This window comes from Alternaria atra, assembly GCF_907166805.1.
Source record: "Alternaria atra isolate CS162 genome assembly, contig: 22, whole genome shotgun sequence".
Taxonomy (NCBI): Eukaryota; Fungi; Ascomycota; class Dothideomycetes; order Pleosporales; family Pleosporaceae; genus Alternaria; species Alternaria atra.
Window position 1 is genome coordinate 2116601 of NW_025091320.1, and position 18052 is coordinate 2134652.

Here is an 18052-nt window from a genome sequence, read left to right on the forward strand (position 1 = left end):
CTATTGCGGAGATCCAAACAGACCCCTGCGTATCCGGTCACTGATGCCACCGTTACCCGAGTCTGCATTCGCGTTATTAGAAGAGCTGCCCTGATCGTTGGAAGGTGGCGGTGGAGATCCTGCGGGAACAACGTAGGGATCATTGAACGTGCCCGAGCCGGAAGGAGTGAATGAACCGGGCATCTGGGACGTACGATCCGTCTGTGAGTCTGCAGACGCAGGGTTGTTAGACTGGCCCTCGCCACCCTTGGTGATACCCTTTCGACAATGAGGACAGGTGTCGTGTTCAAGCAGCCACGCGGATACGCATGGGTGGTGGAACCAATGCTTGCATGGCAGTAGCGTTACTTGTTCGCCGATGTTGACCTCATCCATACATATACTGCATTCGGCCTTGTGCTCGTCACCTAGCATCTCTTCCGTGACGTTGGTACGAGGAAGAGAATCAATATCGGCTTGTGTCGCAGGGCCGGGTGCGTTGCTGGTTGAAGTTTGCTCCATGAGTTGAGAGACAATGCGGTCTAGGCCCTCTTGAGAATAGACGAAATCTCCCATGTTACTCGCAGGGCCCATCATGCCCATTGAGGAGAAGAGTTGTAGGATAGGGTGACCTGCGAACGGTTCGCCGGCGCCATGAGTGTGTTCGCCACGGAAAGTACCTTCAGCGCCGCCTAAGGGGTGGTTGTGGGCGTGGACGCGAGGAGGTGGTGCACCAAAGGTAGCCAGGAGGCCAGTCAAAACACTATTCACATTGTCAGCGTCGGTCTATCAAAGTGACTCGCTCTTTCTTACTTGGTGATCTCATCCACGGGCTCGGCTCGCCCAGGGTTGTTTCCATTTCCAGGGAACAGTCGAGCGCCGCCATGGTATGTGAAGGTTCCTCCACGGAATCGGGGCCCTCCTTCCGCATCCTGATTTTGAGCTTCCTGGAAAGTAGACTGGTTCGGGTTGGACCCTGGCGCAGCGCCAGAGAACAGACCCTCGCCCTGACCCTGCGTCTGACCCTGGGGTGGCCGTAATGCAGCCCCCGTGAGCCCGTTCAACATGGCCATAAATCCGCCTATGGACCCGGGCACCGCCATGCCGCCCTGGGGCGACACAGAGCGAGTGACGGTAGCCTGTAGATTGTACCTCCCCGGACCCGTTTCTGTCCATCTGACATTGCTAATATCCCCCTCCTCAGGGTCGTCAGCTTGCCATGGGTTATGATGAGGATGCAGGTGAGGTAGGGCGTGTTCGTGGTCAGGTAGAGAGTCGGAGTCGTCGCCATCGTGACCAAACATTCCGGTACTGTCTCTTGGGTCATTGTTGTCTTCGATCTGATTGGCGTTAGCGGAAGTCGATGCACAACCGCTCCATCTCGTGTCTAGTGAGCTGAAAGCTGAATTTGGCGGCTGAACTCACAATCTCCGTGAAATCTGAGCCGCATTCTGGACACGAGAGACCGTGTTCATCCCGATACCACTCGTCGGCGCACTCGTGGCAAAACATCATGTCGCGATGCCCAGGCTGCTGATTCTGTGGCGGCGCATTCTGGTTGCTGGACTGGTCCATAGTCGCGAGCCTGAGGCGTATGTGATAAAACGTAGGGTGGTAGGACAAGACTGCAGGAGACTGGATGAGATGAGTACACAGGAAGTGACGTTTTAGCAACGGATGTAGACTCACGGCCTTGTGTCGGAAGTAGGCGCGGAAGGGAATCAACTCAAGATCCTATCATGCGCCGTTGCCAGATCGAGTAGTGATGTGGTGGCGAGCTGCGACAACAGACAGGTACTGGGTAAAGTAGTGGAATGCGGAGACACCTGAAAGAAGGGAATTTAGCGGAGCAGAAGCTCTAAAGCAAGGCCTGCCGTAAGGTAATAGACGTTTGGCGCGGAAGTTGTCTGGCCGGAATGACGTTGCTCGATGCGCAGGGGTGGTGGGGTCCAGCAATTCGTCCCGCGGTATCTTGAGATGGATGAAGCTAATCCAGCACTTTGCCTCTTGGGTCAATAATTGGTGGGAAAGGAAATAGGAGGGAGATGGAAGCAAAGTAGCTTGTGTGTCTTCTTGAGCGCGGCAGCGGTTGATTGTCTTGTTCTGACTCTACGTTTGTGCGATCTGTTGCGTCTTTCCGCTTCTTCCTTGTTCCATTCAGTTCTGAAGCCTTCTATCAGCCAAAGATCAGTCAACACAGAGTATACGACATGGGGCGCGAATCTGATGCGGTCGCTTGCAAAGTAGGAGAGCTTTGTATATACAGATATCAACAATTGCCATAAATTATACCATCCCGGGCAAAGGTATAGAAACCACCAAACGCCTATGCATGTACTCATCAACATGATTGTGGACCTGGCGTGACCGATGGTCCAAATGACATTACGCATGTCATAGACTTCGCGAAGACGGCGCCTGTTCAGTTTCTTCGAGGCCCTCCCCTCAGCAAGAGGCTCCCCACCACCCCCGCAGCGACCACAATTCCTCCCACAATGGCGGCGCCCACTAACCCCTCTTTTGCGACCTTCTCGTCAATAAGTCCCTTCAAGCTTCCAGCCTGGAGGTTTGCAGGCTCCAGCTCCAGCAGCAACTCGTTATACCGTCGGGCTTCAGCATAGTTGCCGAGCTTGTAGTTGCCTAGGGCGAGGTAGTAGAGGCATTCGCGCCGGCGCTCGCGCGAGTTGCGGAAGATCTCAGAGAGGAGGCGCACTCCCTCCTGTTGGTCGGGACGTGAGGTAGATTTGATCAAACCCTAGAATGCCATGAGCTTGGTTGTTGTGGGAGATACCGTGCGCATGTGAATATATCACCCGACGCGGGGAAGTCGTACCCATGCGTAGTTGAACTTTGTCTGTAGCCCAACATATTCGCCCTCTTTCTCGTATTGCGCGCGCAGAACCTGCAGTTCTTCAGGCTTGAGCGGCGACTCGACATCGGCGGCATCTAATGGGAATGAGCGTTCGTCGGCCCAAAAGTCATTATCCCACTCACATGGTAATGACGGCGGCATGACGGCTGTTTGTGTTGCGCACGAAAATTAGGAAGCTGTGTCTTCGGAGGAGGCAATGTCTGTATCGTGAAGATGGCCTCAGAGGTTAGTGCAAGTGGTAAGCGCCAAACTACCGGCTGTCTCGTGAAAGCTCCAGCTGCAGGCCGAGCAGGCGATCTTTTACCGTGACGTACGCCCCGTGGCTGCATGTCCTTGCGCCACGCTACGCCTGCGCCTTCCGCCACTCGGTCGCGGTTGCCATGTACGCGACCTGGCACGGACCATACAAACAAGAACATCAACACCATAGGGCAGTCGCGATAGACATCGCCGGAGACCGGACCAAACGAACTTGCGCAAACATCCAATAACATTTCAATCCATTACGCCATCTTCATACATCTCGTGCGACACACAACAGTTCAATATGCTTCTCGACGAAGATCCCGCTGCTGTATGCACCCTTTTCGCACTTGTACAGACCAAACGTCCCTAACACTCTCCAGCTCATCGCGCAATGTACATCACACTTCAAAATCGCCAATGACAAGACCTCGCTCCACCGCATAAACGAGTCTCTTAGTACACTCAGCGAATTCCGCACCCAACACCTACGCTCCATTCAGTCGTCTCTCAGCGCGCTGAACCGGACACACCAAACACTTTCCGCGAACCACAACCACACACTCAGCCAACACAACCCGACGAACCATGCGGCGGAGATCTTGAGGCTAGACACTGAGAAATTCAAGATTGCGAAGCAGGCGAGTGATCTGGAGATTGAGGGCGAGAGGCTGCAGAGTGACTTGGCAAGATTAGGGGGTGTAGCTGGTGAATTGGAAGATGAGGGCGTAGAGGGCGGTGTCGAACCTAGGGCGGGTGAGGATGCGACAGTGTAAGTTCACCTTCGATGGGCAAGTAAGCGCAGATGCTGACCTAGATTCCAGATTGAAGCTCAAGCTTTACCGCACCCTCGGAATCGACGTCGAAGCCGACCCTACAACCGGCGAATATAACAAGGCTGTCATTCGGAATGCTACAAAGGGCGACGTGCACGTTGTGAACATCGATCCCAAGTTTTCACGACACTTCTACACGAACTACTTCTGGCGGACAATGTAAACGTGGAGCATGCGGTTCGCGTATGCGCTGGACGCCGATGTATGCACGAAAGCTGGCATGTGCTTGGGATGAGAGCCGCAAACGATAAAGATACTGTGCGGATTCCTGGGTCAGGTGTTTGGTCATGGCTTGCTTTCTGAGATACCTTTGTTATTATGGCGTTCTTGGGTACGTAACGCCTACTACTGTCATGACACAAGTCTGGATGATTGAGCGAACAGTATTGCATTATATATTGATTTTCTCTCCATACGTTCTGTGTTTACGGAACCTGCCGTATGCGTCCGGATTCTGCATTCGTTCAAGACTAATGTGCATAGTGTGCATGCATCTCATCGCGTTAGCGCCAGCAACGCCATGCACCTTTTTTGTCAGCGGCATGGCAGCCTAGTCGAGGAATAGGCTATTCTGCCTCTTACACTGCCCCACTAACTCACCAGCCTCAACACCTCGTCGTGTCTTTCGTTCCCGACTTACTGCACAACTGCTAACAACGAGATCCTGCGGTCTCTGAACGACCTGTAGGATGGAGCATTTACGGGTTGCTTCGAGCCTTTCCACAACATCCAGTTCCGCGTTCTCAGACTTCGAATCTCATACCGAGTATGGCCAAAAAGAGGCCACATGGCAGATGCTTCGACGCACACACGCTGTTACAGCAATCAGTTCTGCTCTGTCAGATTCCGAATCATACGACGAAGAGAGCGAAGAATCCGAAAGCGAGGACATATCGGAGAAGCTACGACGCACGTATACTGATTATCGAAAAGCTCATCCCGCGGGTGACTTGTGCCAGCGTTGTGCTGGCATAAATTGGTCACATCTTCTTTTTGACAGCGCTATACAGTTCTGCGAAAGATATGCCCCTTTGGAACTGTTCCCCCTATCCGAGACAATTCCGGAACTCTCCGCGTCCTCATGTTCGCTGTGTCGGCTGCTAGGCTCTGCGAAGGAGTTTCAGGAAGACTCTAGTCAAGCTCTTGTAGTGTATTGCGCTTGCAAGGCTGAGACGGTAGTGTCACACATGAGCCATATCTTCGACTATGAGCAAGGCCGCGATGACGTACCGCAGCATTCTCTGTTTCTCAGGTTGAGAACAGACACTTCGCTGGGCGAATCATTGGATATTGGTGGTTTTGCGATTCAGGATATGCGCAATACTGCCGAACACTCTCTGGTCCGCAAGCTCAACATAAGAAGCATTGATTATAGTATTCTTCAAGGTTGGCTGGACTATTGTAAGTGTCATCATGCTACTAACTGTAACCGTCCCTACAAGCCACCCATCCCTGGCCTCAAAGTGATTGACTGCAACACTAAACAGATCGTTGCTGCACCATTGGTCACCCCTTTTCATTTCGTGGCCTTGTCATATGTATGGGGCAGCCCAGAGGCTCCTGAAAATCATCAGCCCGGCTTCCCAGAGACGATATGCGATGCTATCACCGTCACAGTAGAACTGGGATACAAGTATCTATGGGTTGACCAGTTTGTATGGAACCGCCTCTCAGTTCGAGTCGCTGGAGACAGCTAACAATCACTCTCAGTGTATCGACCAGCTAGACGCGAGTCATAAGCAAGCTCAGATACAGCTCATGGGCCGCATCTATGCCGAATCACAGCTGGTCATCGTTGCTGCAGCGGGCAGTTCGTCCAATCATGGACTACCGGGAGTTGGTCGCAAACCTCGCAAAGCACAGAAGAGTCTCCAGATAGACACTGGTGTAGAGCTTATCGAGAGGTTCGTTCCTAGAGAAGCTTTGAACGGCAGTACGTGGGCGTCGAGAGGCTGGACACATCAGGAGGGCTATCTGGCACCACGTAGGATGATCTTTACAGAACATCAAGTCTTCTACGTGTGTGGCCGAGCGTTATGGCAGGAGTCTGTGCAGCAGTCTACTTTGGACTACGAGGGTCTTTACCTACGAGTCCGTCAACCACATGTCCGACGAAGTCGATACAGCTCCGACAATGTTTTTGATGTCTTGAGCAACTACTCGACCAGAAAGCTGTCTTTTGAAAGCGACATCCTCAACGCCTGTGTCGGGTTGCTGAACAAGTTCGTCGACTGCCACTATTGGGGCATGCCAGTTCAGTACGAGGTATCTGGATGGCCTTACGCGCCTGAATCACGACCCGTACTCTCACTGAGCTGGCACAGCAGATATCCAGGGCAAAGAAGAGAAGGCTTTCCTAGCTGGTCGTGGGTGGCAACAACTGGTCCAAAGAGCATCCGCTATCAGCGGTCCAATGATCTAGGTTACGACGCACACATTCGTGCAGCTGATGGAGGCTGGAGATCACTAGATGAGCAGTACGAGAGTCGATACGACATGTTACCGGCGGACTACGGTCCTACTTTACGCCTTACAGGTAGATTCTATACGGCCTCCTTGGTCATGAACCAAAAGTCTAGCGGACGCAATATTCACGAAAAACAGTCAAAATGGACGCCATTGGTCGTTCTACAGCATGCCGATACGGATGGTGACGATATACAGATCGCTTTCCAGTTGTGGCTCGATACTAACCTTACAAACTCTAACTTGAAGAATGCTATTAAAGCAGTACCAGCAGTCCTACACCATACACCACGTTGGGATACCATAAAGAGACGGTATGAATTTGTCGACGACGAGAAATGGGATTATGATCGTCCTCCCATTTTCCTGATCTTCCAAGCTGTAGGAGACCATTACAGGAGGATCGGCCTCACACACGATAGCTGTTATATCCTAGAAACGAATACAGGATTGATGAGAAGAGATTCCGATGGCGTTGCGGTACCACATGCAACCTGCAGAGGCGATGAGGAGGTTATCTACATTGAGTGAGTCCTGCTCTGTCAGACTCCGAATCATACGACGAAGGGAGCGAAGAATCCGGAAGCGAGGACATATCGGAGAAGCTTCGACGCACGTATACTGATTATTGCAAAGCTCACTCCGCGGGTAACTTAGGGCCTATGTAGTGATCGGAGTAGGCTAGTAAACGCTAAAGTGTAAAGCTACAACTAATCTTGCTATATCTAGTAGTATAGTAAGTAAGTAGACCTATAAACACTAAAGCGTACAAGACTTTCCTCTCTGCCTTGTTCGTCGGGAAACTATCCGCTCGCGCTTAGCAGACCGCCCGCAACGGAAATCACTCGAGCACTCAGGGCAAAGGAGATTACTCGGAGTCCCTCCGCAGATAAACCACAAATTCGAGTTCCTAGAAAAGGGCTTAGACACAGAGTTTCGCAGAAGATGTTCGTTGTGTCAGGAAAACATCCCAAACTCCGCCGCAGCTAAGCTTCCTACCTTCTCCACCACTAAAGTCTATTAAAAGCTCAGCCCCTGTGCCGTCCATTTTTACTACGCTCAACAGACAGCTTATATACTGCGCTTTTAGCAGAAAGACTAAAAGGCGGTGATGTTGTCGCTGCTGCAGAGTTACCGCAACGAGTTCTCGCCGGACTGTGCTTACACACCTAGGTAGCAGCACAATAGGGGGTGTTCTTCAAACTAGTGCCACATCTACTACATACTGTGTTTACAATAGTATGTGTCGTTGAGCCCTGATTGTGGACGGGTCCTGACTACTTCGAACTTCTCTTCCGACTTCCCTTTGTTCTACGCTACCCAGACTAATACACCACTACTCCGCGTATTGAAGATAACAGCACTCGTTGAGCTAGGTACAACTTGATATTCGACGTGGGAGCCTGTACTCAGCGCTAGGAATAACATTTATCAACACCGCTTTAGAAACTTAAACACATCTCTTGATTTTTCGAGAGTATGGGTGCTTGCTTGTATCTGGAAAGTGGAGTATCTCTTCGAAATGGTATGCCTCCGGTCCAAGATCAACCCTCTGGACGTACCCGCTCGAGCTCCTCGAGATACTCGTCTCGATCCAAATTATCGGGCCAGCCATGCTTCCGTAATGTTTGACTCACAACCTAATTCGCAAACATCAGTAGAGCGTCCTCAAACCTCGACAAGACAAAACATACACTTCCGATCTCCCATGTGTACGGCTGGATTGTCCTGTTCCACGAGTTCTTCCCCTTCGGACAAGGAACCATCATCAATCCTTCAACCATGTTGTAGATTTCGTCAAAATATTGTTGAATGTCGTGTGGAACAGACCCCAAAAGCCAAGGCTCATCTTTTGGTGGCTCTATGTAACCCGTACCTACCGCATGTAGGATACCTGGCATAAATGTCAGTCCTCTAGTGGTCTATATGTATGGGTTATATTGCTAAACCTTTCGCAGTGTCGATTATCCACCATGTTGCATATATGTCTTGCGTCAATGCAATGAAACCAGCTGGCCAGTCTTCAGGACTCGGCATCAACAGTTTGTCGAAAAGCTGTTTTCCTTGGCACTTTTCTACAGTCAAGGATTTAAACGGCCAGGTATCGCGCAGATAGCTAAGGTGTTGGGTCTCGAAGTATATTTCATCTTTGCTGTCACCGTCGAGCTGTTTGATATAAGGAAGATGCCGGAGGAGATCGATTACTTCCTCTGAGCGGCCGAAAGCACGCATAATATCCACAGCAAGCTGCTCATCGCTCCAGCCTTCATCTGGAGGGTATTGGACTTCTGCGGAATCGAAGTAGGCTGCTTTCACCAAGAGCTCATAATGTCGCTTGAAACAACGAACTACCACATCCCGATCATAGGCCATTGTTGACGTTGCGGACAAATTGCAGGTCGTCAGGATTGCGATAGACCGTGAAATCCTGAAGTGCGGACAGTGGTGGGGCACAGTTTGTACCGATATTAGGATAAATTGGAAAGCGCGCTAAACCTACAAGAGCTAGAGTGCTCGTTGTGTGGTGTAGTGGCTCGTTGCGCGCACGGGCACTCTATCCAAGGTTGTGTGGGTCGCAAATGAGCGGGCTGCGTTGCAAGTAATTTCAAAGTTCTCCAACGTGCGCGCTTTCGCGATGCACAGACATTGTTACCACGTAGATGCAAATTAATACGAAATTAGCTGCTACGGGATCTGTTCAGTCTATGCAGTTTCTTGGTTACGTCCCGGTGATTCACGACTGAAGGGTGAAGTCACCTGGACAGCCGGCTTCTGGATAGTGAGCTCTTTTCAGAACGACATGTTGTCGGCCGGGTAGCCTTCACTACGTGCACAAAGTCCTAGTTACAGTATGTGATGCATGATCGAAGTGATTGTCATCTCATTCCCACTCCGCAATCCAGCTCTTGCAGCTCTTCATTCTAGACTTCATATTCACAATAGCCTGCGCTATCATAAGATCTACACGCGTAACGGCGGCGTAACTAAAATTTCCCCGACGAAGCTCTTAGCAACAAGCTTCATGGCATCATAACATGTAGCTTACCAAGAACCTGTCTCTCAATTGGCCAGACAGTAAAAGTACGTTGGCCAGATTTGAGATCCACAATTTGCTCCGCCTTCGCCCAGCACTGGGTTGAGTTTGTAGAACAAGTTTGCATCGACACCATTTGCATTGCTGATAGCCCAGCAGGAATCTCCATCTTTGGCCTCCACCCATTTTGTACAGTTGGAAGGAAATCCAGTCTGTGTTCTTGCAGGCTTCGGAGCACTTGAAGTAGTGGTTGGAGCTTTCGACGTTGTGGTCGCGACTCCCACACAGTAATAATACTGGGGCCATATCTGTGTGTTACAATTCTCTCCGTTTGATCCAAGACCAATGTTCCATTTGTAAAAATTGGCCAAGTCAATGCCTGCCCCATTGGCAATAGACCAACATGACGCTCCAGTTTCCGGCGCTTGCGCAAAAGAATTACAATTTGGATCGATTCCGGATTGAGTCTGTGTAGGCTTGGCCGGTCCAGTAGTAGGAGTCGCACTTGTGATGGGCTTTGTGGGACTTGGACTCGTGCCGTCTCCTGGTGTCGCAATGCAGTAATAGTAGCCGAGCCAGACTCGGGTCGCGCAGAATTCACCAGCTGTTCCAAGAACTGGGTTCAACTCAAACAGTCTCTGTGTGGAGATTTTGGCGTCGTTTGCCAGCTTCCAGCATGCGGCTTGAGTATTGTTTGCCACAATCCATCGATTGCAGTCTGATGATATACCTTCTTGCAACATATCGGCCGGAACAGCACTTGCATCATCTATAATTGGAAGAGATGCCGTGCTGCCTGGACCACCTCGGACTGGACCCTCGCTACTGTCAGGGATCTCTGAAGCTGGTGGACTGATCCATGCTCCTCCTGGGGGACTGTGGGAGACGTTAGCGATTATAAACGGGCTCTTGCTACTAAGTTGACACTGACCTCGAGCAGACAACTTGGCCCACGAGTAGATGATCGCATGCACCCAGAATAAAGGGATTCCAAGTAGCAACCTGAGCCATAGTAACGTTCGTTGTAGAATTAGACCAAGTTTGAGCAAGGGAAGCACTGTACCACAATTAGCGAAATATCTTACGCTCGGTACGGATACGACATACCATGTATCATTTGCTTGTATGTGGTACACGTTACATGCCTGTGGCACGCAAATTTCTACGTCGGTTGTGCAATAGTTATTTCCAGTCACAGCCGCAAGCGAACCGGATGCTAACTCAAACTGTTCTGCAATCTCGTGGCAATCGAAGTCTTCAAGGAGGGGTCGAATATCTAAAACTCTACCAGCACAAGCAGTTGGTGATGGTGTTGCTGCAGGTGTGCTCGTTACCGGTGGTGTATATTCAGGTTTACCGATATCCGGTCCCTCTGTCAAATGGGGGTATGCAGGCACAATTCTTGTGACGAGCTCACCCATACTCTTCTTGCACACATTTTGGATGTCCTGGTATTCGTTGACGAGGTAATCACCATAGTCTGTGTCCTGAAGAAACTCGGATGTGACTCGCGCATAGAGCTGCTTCATGAAGCACTCTGAGCACAGTAGCTCGTCGTCATACAGAGTGGACATGCGACTTTGGTTGGCGCTGAAGTCGGCACGGTTCAAGCACCATGGATCCTCGGGAAATGCTTCACAATCGATTTGGACAACATCGGATCCTGTCCATTCGTACGACTCAATCAAACACCACTGTTTGGCTGAATCTTGCATGCATGCCATGTTCAAGCCCTCTGAAATCCGATCGCTCAACGTGTCAGCTGGAACATATCGCTCTCCATGACGCAGCCAATCACTTGCACAAGCGATTTCGACATTGGTCTTCCAAAGACCGGCAGCATTGATACAGCGAGGAGTGCAAAGAGTGACCACATCACTCTCCTGCCAATAGATCTGATCGACCTTTTGCGTCCAGCCCATGAGATCGTTATCGCATGGTAACGTGGTATTACTGTTTTTACTCAGTCAAGGTCTCGCGATAAAATGTATTCGCTTACAGTGCTGAAAGACAGCTACTTGAGATACCCAAGATCTCCGTCATTATCGGACCCGGAAGCAAAGGATACATGTTGAATCCTGAGACAACCGCCATGATGCTCATGGTGGTAAGGGCGCGTGTGAAAGCCATCGTGGTGTGAAGTTAACCTCAGTATCACTGGAACGGGACGTTTGAGCCTCTGGAGAAGCTTTTCGCGTGCAAGTACTTTACGAAAGCACGGCTTGACCAAAACCTCCAATTTCTTCGTTACCCTATGCTCAGCCATGCCAAGCCTATACCAAGAAACCAGGGTCAGCTTTTAATCTCCATCGTTCATTGTTAGTCCACCTTTGGGCAATCACCCGGTAAGTCGTAGCATCCCCATCCTGCACGTTCCGAACCGCTGCCGCCCGCCATATGTGTCTGCCACTCCACAACGGTTGTTGTTGGTACTTGGTACCTAGATGTGCTCCGTGCCCTGGTGGCAGGCGGGACGCATCACAGAGTTTTGACATCCTGGCATTTTGGAGTTCAAATTATACGCACCTTCCCCATAGAGATCCTTGATTTACGCCCTGCAACGACCTTCAACACGCCATTATTGCTACTGTCGCTTTGAACAGTTCCGGGCCCCCACAGCGGTGAAGCATCTGCCTAAGTACGGTGCCTAGACTCGTTGGACGCCTTACTGTCTGTATTCCTACTCTGGATAGTACGAAGTCCAACAACAGGCGTTTCTGTCTCAGGGTCTCCAGCGCTTGTCGTATCTATCACATGAAACCTCTCGCCCGGGCCCAAGGCTGAGGCAGGAAAGATTAGGAGAGATTTCCGATCTCTAAGTAGATCACCACTCAACACTGTGAGCGCATCCGCGGCGCGGACGAAAGTTGTAGCAATAGCGGTGGTGAAGCACATAGTCCGGGTAAACTGTCGTCCAGTCAAGTAGTCTGCCCCTGCAGTAGTGCTGATAGAACTAATGTAGGGCTGGGCATTGTATCGGCATTCCATACTTTGAATGACAAGGGTTTATTTTAGGCTCTTGGTTGGAGCGCAATGGATATTTCCCACATTCTCAAGGCTGATCAAACTACAATGTCTACCATCTTCAACTGATCAGCGACGCTGATGTTCAATCGTTCATAGAGCGTTTTGAATATGAGGTACACCTCACTCATCTTCACGTCCCTCGCCATCGGGTGGACAGGAAGTATTCTTGCCCAGAATGCTTCATTCTCAAATGTAACTTTCAACGAGGAGGTTGATCAAAACTACTTTCTACTCAATTCGCCTTTCGGTATCTTGAAGAACAGACTTGCAGCTCAAGTTCTTGAACTTCCAACTGGCACTTGTAATTCGGAAACGCCCTGCGTTAACGGAGCATGTTGCAGTATTGTAAGCGATTACCCCAAAAACAGTGCGGGCACGACTAACTCTAACCAGCAATCTGGTCTCTGTGGTTACTCTCCAGCTGAATGTGGTACTGGAAATTGTTCATCCAATTGTCTTGCCAAAGCAGAGTGCGGTCAATATGGTGCACCCGGAAAACAGAACTGTCCTCTCGGTGTTTGCTGCTCCCAATTTGGGTGAATAGACTCCGATCGTTGCTCATCATCTGAATGCCATGCTAACGTTCACTCAGATTCTGTGGCTCGGTACCCGAGTTTTGCGATGCCGATCAGGGATGTCAAAAGGACTTCGGTGGCTGCGGAGACGTCAAGCGACCATCGTGCAATAAAGATGGCGGCAGTGTTGACAGTATTAACATTGGATACTACGAGTCTTGGGCCAACACCAGAAAGTGCAGCTCTGTCTCTCCAGAAGATCTCAACCTGGATGGTTTCACACATCTGAATTTCGCCTTTGTGTTCTTCCACCCCACAACATTCGAGATTGTCCCAATGGATAAGAATGCTGGAGAGCTTCTTAGTAGATTCACTGCGCTCAAAGAGAAGAAGTCTGGATTACAGACCTGGGTCAGTGTGGGAGGATGGTCTTTCAACGATCGTAAGTCGATAATTTCATGGGACAATGTTTGTTGCTTACACATTCTCAACAGCGGGCCCATGGCAGCTAGCTTTCAGCAACATGGCTAGCACAGCGGCGAATCGCAAAACGTTCATCAACAACATGATGCAATTCATGGATACTTACGGTTTCGATGGAATGGACTTGGACTGGGAATACCCCACAGCTGGTAAGCTTTGCGCTGTTTCTCACCTTGTGGTCACCGATTGCTGACTTGATCAAGATGATCGAGGTGGCAGAGCAGAGGATTCTGCCAATTTCGTGCAGCTTTCCAAGGATATCCACGACCAATTTGCTGGTCGATACGGTTACACCATTACCCTTCCATCCTCGTACTGGTACTTGAAGCACTTTGAGCTTGCCAAGCACCAGTCTTCTGTCAGCTGGTTCAACCTGATGAGCTACGACTTGCACGGGGTGTGGGATGCGGCTAGCAAATTCATTGGTTCTAAAATTGCGCCACATACCAATATCACTGAGATCAATCTTGGTCTCGACTTGCTTTGGCGTGCGGGTGTCAAGCCCGAGAAAGTAGTCATGGGCAAGGGCTGTAAGTCTTACATCGATATATCTTTGAACTAGACTGACTTGACTTGAAACAGACTATGGCAGATCGTTTACCTTGACAGATCCCAGTTGTAACAAGCCTGATGGTACCTGCACATTCTCTGGTGGGGCCAAAGAGGGACCCTGCTCCGGAGCTTCTGGAATTCTCACACTCCAAGAGATCAACGAAATCATCAAAGAGAAGAACCTGAAGCCTGTGCATGATCTGAAGGCCGGCGTGAAATGTAAGTAATTATGTTTGGTGCAAGCTTCGCGCTAACCATGTGATCAGGGATTCAGTGGGACAACGACCAATGGGTATCTTACGACGACGAAGATACATTCAAACAGAAGAGAGAGTTTGCCAACTCACGCTGTCTCGGTATGTTTCCGAATGTTTCCTTGAATTCTTTAACTAACTCCACCCATAGGCGGCCTGATGATTTGGGCAATCGATCAGGTTGACCAAAAAGAGAAGAGCTTGAACTATCCACCGGACTTCACTGAAGAGGAAATTATGGATGCCGAACTTGTTATTCAAGACGAAGCTGCGCAAGGAACCTGTTTCACTACCCAATGCGGTGCGAAGTGTAATGGGGGTGAGTATGAGGCCGCGCAAATGAACGGACAGCCAGGCGATCTATCTGTCCTTTCGCGATGTCAAAAAGGAGAGTTCCGTCGCCTATGTTGTGCGAAGGGCACTGTGATGGGCAAGTGCCGATGGAGAGGCTACAGAGGTTTGTTACTTGTCATTCCCACATCCAGGCGACACCACATTGACGTAAGCAACAGGAGTCGGATTAAGTTGTCTAGGAGGGTGCGGTGAAGGCGAGACCGAAGTCACGGCCAACACCAACCATCACTCCGACAAGGAAGACCAGACTTGTGCGGGGGGCACGCAAAGTTACTGCTGTCTGGGTTTCAAACCACCCATCACCAAAGAGCAAGTCCAAGACACCATCAAGGACAAAGCAAAAGACCTCGCACTGGAGGCTGCGGAAGCTGCCGCCCTCGAACTCGCCGCAACAGCATTCTGCAGGATCGCCATCACAGCGGCTTTGACACCCCTGACGTTCATTCCAGTTATTGGATGGATAATCCGGCTTGCCGTACAAGCAGCAGTACCCGCTCTCGCAAAGTTATGCGCCAAGGGCGTTGCCAAAGCAGGAAAATCAGTCTTCAAGTTCCGCGGCAAAGATTACGACGTCAAGCTCGACAAACCCTTGACCTCCAAAAAAGATCGCGAACCATCAGCAACTCCAACAAAACCTTCGGGGCGTGACGGCAAGTGTAGCAGGAAAAACCAGAAGCGAGCCCAAGGGAGGACATTGAGCGTTACAACCACCTCATTCATCCGCGATGTTGAAGTCGTGAATAGAAAGACGTGCGACTTCGTTACAGGGGGCCAGGCTTGCCTCCATTACAGCTCAGTCATCAGAGTACAAGGCAATGGCTACGCATCGCTAACCTGCACCGATAAACTAGATCCCATCTGGGGTGGGCCACTCCGACCGGTAGTAGCGATATACAATGGTCAACACAACGTTGGTTGGATACATAATTGGATGCATGCCGATCCTCTCAACGATCTTGAACCGCCGGTGTGTCAGCGCGATGAGTGTAAGCAGTCTTCTGTAACCAAGTCATATTGAAGGCAGACATTGACACTTTCAGGGCCTCCGGCGGCTATATGGCAAGGTCGAGACTTGAACCAGTGGATCCGTCTCAGCCCTCGAGACGGGAATGGCAAGGCGGGAAGTCTGTGGAATAGAATGTGCCCTGAAAAAGTCTCCATTCGTAGCATCGGAAAGCATTTAAGCTCAGTCCAACAAGCATGCAATAGGGTACGTTCGCAAGGCAGAAATATCTTCCGCTGTCTCTCTAACAACCATTCCAGGTGATTGAACATTATAAGGAGACAGCTCAGAGAACTGTGACTGTTATGCACATGGGCTTCACCAATATGCCAGTTGGAATACAGGATGATGGCCTTTCCCAGAATCCATGCTACCCAAAGGATCTTGTTGAGGATCCTGGTTTTGCTTGTAAGCCAAGCCGCATATTCTTTCTTTCTGGACAACCATATCTAATGCTTCGCAGTGCTCTGGACTGACCCGTGGTACCAACGCCCGGGCAACACCAACAAAAGACCGTTGAGAGCGCAATACGCGCAGGCACCGCTACCCGGGATCACAAATGGTAAGACGCCCACTGGTCTGACGAAGCGAGGCTTGCTCGATCCTCGCGAAATTGTCGTTGACACAGGCAACTCTTCACGTCGAGCCACAGACGAGGAGCTGCTCGAGGACTTCGGCTTGCTCCAATGCGAGGGTGACTGCAAACGGGAAATGAACGACTTGGGTTTTGCATCGTTACCAGTGCTACCCCACGAAATGGCGGTACCACAAACACTGGCGGAGGCATGCCCGACACCTGCCACGACGTATGTCACTGTCACTGCTCCCAGCCCAACAAGTGCCTCATTGCCGACCGCCACGATGGTCGCAAGGACTGCTTCCCGAGTGCTTTCAGCTATCTCGTCGGTCATGACGGAGAGTGCAGAGTATGCTTTCTGGAATGGCGAAGTCCGTGATGAAGAAGAGGATTGCGAGTAAGTTGGAGTTCTAATTGGCGCGGCTCCTCTGGATTGGAGTCGTGTGATTTAGTATGGGTGTATGAAGAGAGGCAGGATGTACTAAGCTGGGCGCCTCAAATGCTGCCTCGCGCGCAGGAGGGAGCCCCAAGTTTCATCGCTCGATAGCGTCTCAATGGAAGTCTTTCGCTTTTAATCATACTCCCAATTTCAGGTGCCTTCTCGAAAATCATCTCGCAACAGCGCGTAGAAGTTCGGAAGACGACCTCGTCATCGTTGCAAATGTGGACCTCGAGCCTTTCAAAGATGAAATTAATATCTGCATCGTGTGCAAACGTAATTTTAGGATCACTCGTAGCTGCTCGGACAAGGTGTCGGGACAATAATTGGTTCTCTGCCTCCCATAATCACAGTCGAACTTGACCGGTGTTGCTAAGGGCATTACTTATATGAACTTGATGAGGCGGGTCTTCGATCTCGCATTATGGCGACAGATGCGCGACGAGAGTTTGAGTTCTATGTGCCAGCATGTGGGAATTCGTGCGAGGGATATCCCTCGGTCCAGAAGAAGGTGCTGGCCATCGCGCCTGTGTTGCAAACAGCTTTTGGAGGTGTGGGGTTGGAGGGGCTTAGAAAGGCGCGAACACGACCGTCCAGAACCAAAAGTCTAGCGGACGCAATATTCACGAAAAACAGTCAAAATGGACGCCATTGGTCGTTCTACAGCATGCCGATACGGATAGTGGCATTATACAAATCGCTTTCCAGTTGTGGCTCGATACTAACTTTATAAACTCTGACTTAAAGAATGCTATCAAAGCAGTATCGGCGGTCCTACACCGTACACCACGTTGCTGTATTATAAAGAGACGGTATGAATTTGTCGACGACGAGAAATGGGATTATGATCGTCCTCCTATTTTCCTGATCTTCCAAGCTGTAGGAGACCATTACAGGAGGATCGGCCTCACACACGATAGCTGTTATATCCTAGAAACGAATACAGGATTGATGAGAAGAGATTCCGATGGCGTTGCAGTACCACATGCAACCTGCAGAGGCGATGAGGAGGTTATCTGCATTGATTGAGTCTTGGCCCATATTAAAAAATTGGATGGACGTGGAGATTGGGTCGTTGGAATAGGGCAGCGCGGCATCACCCATCCCTCGGTGAATGATCTAGATCATCACAGTTAGTTGCTTGCATCAATCCACGTCATCGCTAAGAAAATCCAGCGCATTCTGTATATCGCAAACCCACCCTTACTTTTCTTGCGATAATTTTCCTCCAGTAAAGGCTCACTTCAAGATCCAACGATGGATGGGAAAAGGGTAATCACACGGACTAAGCCTCGCATGCATATCGAAACCGGAGCTTCGACAATCTGGACCGACCGTTCTTCACAAATGCCATCGCGCAATTCTGCCTGTGTTGGGCTGTTCTGCGCCCCATAAAGTGTGAGTTGGACGGAGGATCT

At 50.3% G+C, this 18052-nt stretch overlaps 5 protein-coding genes across 5 annotated transcripts; 2 read left to right on the forward strand and 3 right to left on the reverse strand.

The window, feature by feature from the left end:
• Positions 1-2992, reverse strand: ALTATR162_LOCUS3470 (uncharacterized protein; the record flags this gene model as incomplete). The annotated part of the gene is made up of 7 exons (XM_043311078.1): positions 1-742; positions 793-1319; positions 1405-1614; positions 1669-1713; positions 2489-2734; positions 2813-2925; positions 2974-2992. 7 exons carry the CDS (start codon positions 2990-2992, stop codon positions 1-3), a joined length of 1902 nt encoding a protein of 633 aa, XP_043167013.1.
• A 406-nt stretch (positions 2993-3398) lies between these two features.
• Positions 3399-6927, forward strand: ALTATR162_LOCUS3471 (uncharacterized protein; the record flags this gene model as incomplete). Its single annotated transcript, XM_043311079.1, has 5 exons — positions 3399-3425; positions 3478-3866; positions 3919-4089; positions 4664-5585; positions 5641-6927. The coding sequence occupies 5 exons, from the start codon at positions 3399-3401 to the stop codon at positions 6925-6927; spliced, it is 2796 nt and encodes a 931-aa protein (XP_043167014.1).
• Positions 6928-7940: 1013 nt separating this feature from the next.
• On the reverse strand, positions 7941-8769 carry ALTATR162_LOCUS3472 (uncharacterized protein; the record flags this gene model as incomplete). The annotated part of the gene is made up of 3 exons (XM_043311080.1): positions 7941-8036; positions 8091-8290; positions 8346-8769. The coding sequence occupies 3 exons, from the start codon at positions 8767-8769 to the stop codon at positions 7941-7943; spliced, it is 720 nt and encodes a 239-aa protein (XP_043167015.1).
• A 687-nt stretch (positions 8770-9456) lies between these two features.
• Positions 9457-11560, reverse strand: ALTATR162_LOCUS3473 (uncharacterized protein; the record flags this gene model as incomplete). The annotated part of the gene is made up of 4 exons (XM_043311081.1): positions 9457-10306; positions 10362-10487; positions 10538-11383; positions 11430-11560. 4 exons carry the CDS (start codon positions 11558-11560, stop codon positions 9457-9459), a joined length of 1953 nt encoding a protein of 650 aa, XP_043167016.1.
• Positions 11561-12565: 1005 nt separating this feature from the next.
• Positions 12566-16596, forward strand: ALTATR162_LOCUS3474 (uncharacterized protein; the record flags this gene model as incomplete). The annotated part of the gene is made up of 12 exons (XM_043311082.1): positions 12566-12802; positions 12851-12993; positions 13050-13414; positions 13467-13604; positions 13659-13985; positions 14038-14226; positions 14274-14363; positions 14413-14718; positions 14774-15601; positions 15656-15825; positions 15879-16026; positions 16082-16596. 12 exons carry the CDS (start codon positions 12566-12568, stop codon positions 16594-16596), a joined length of 3456 nt encoding a protein of 1151 aa, XP_043167017.1.
• Positions 16597-18052: the final 1456 nt, after the last annotated feature.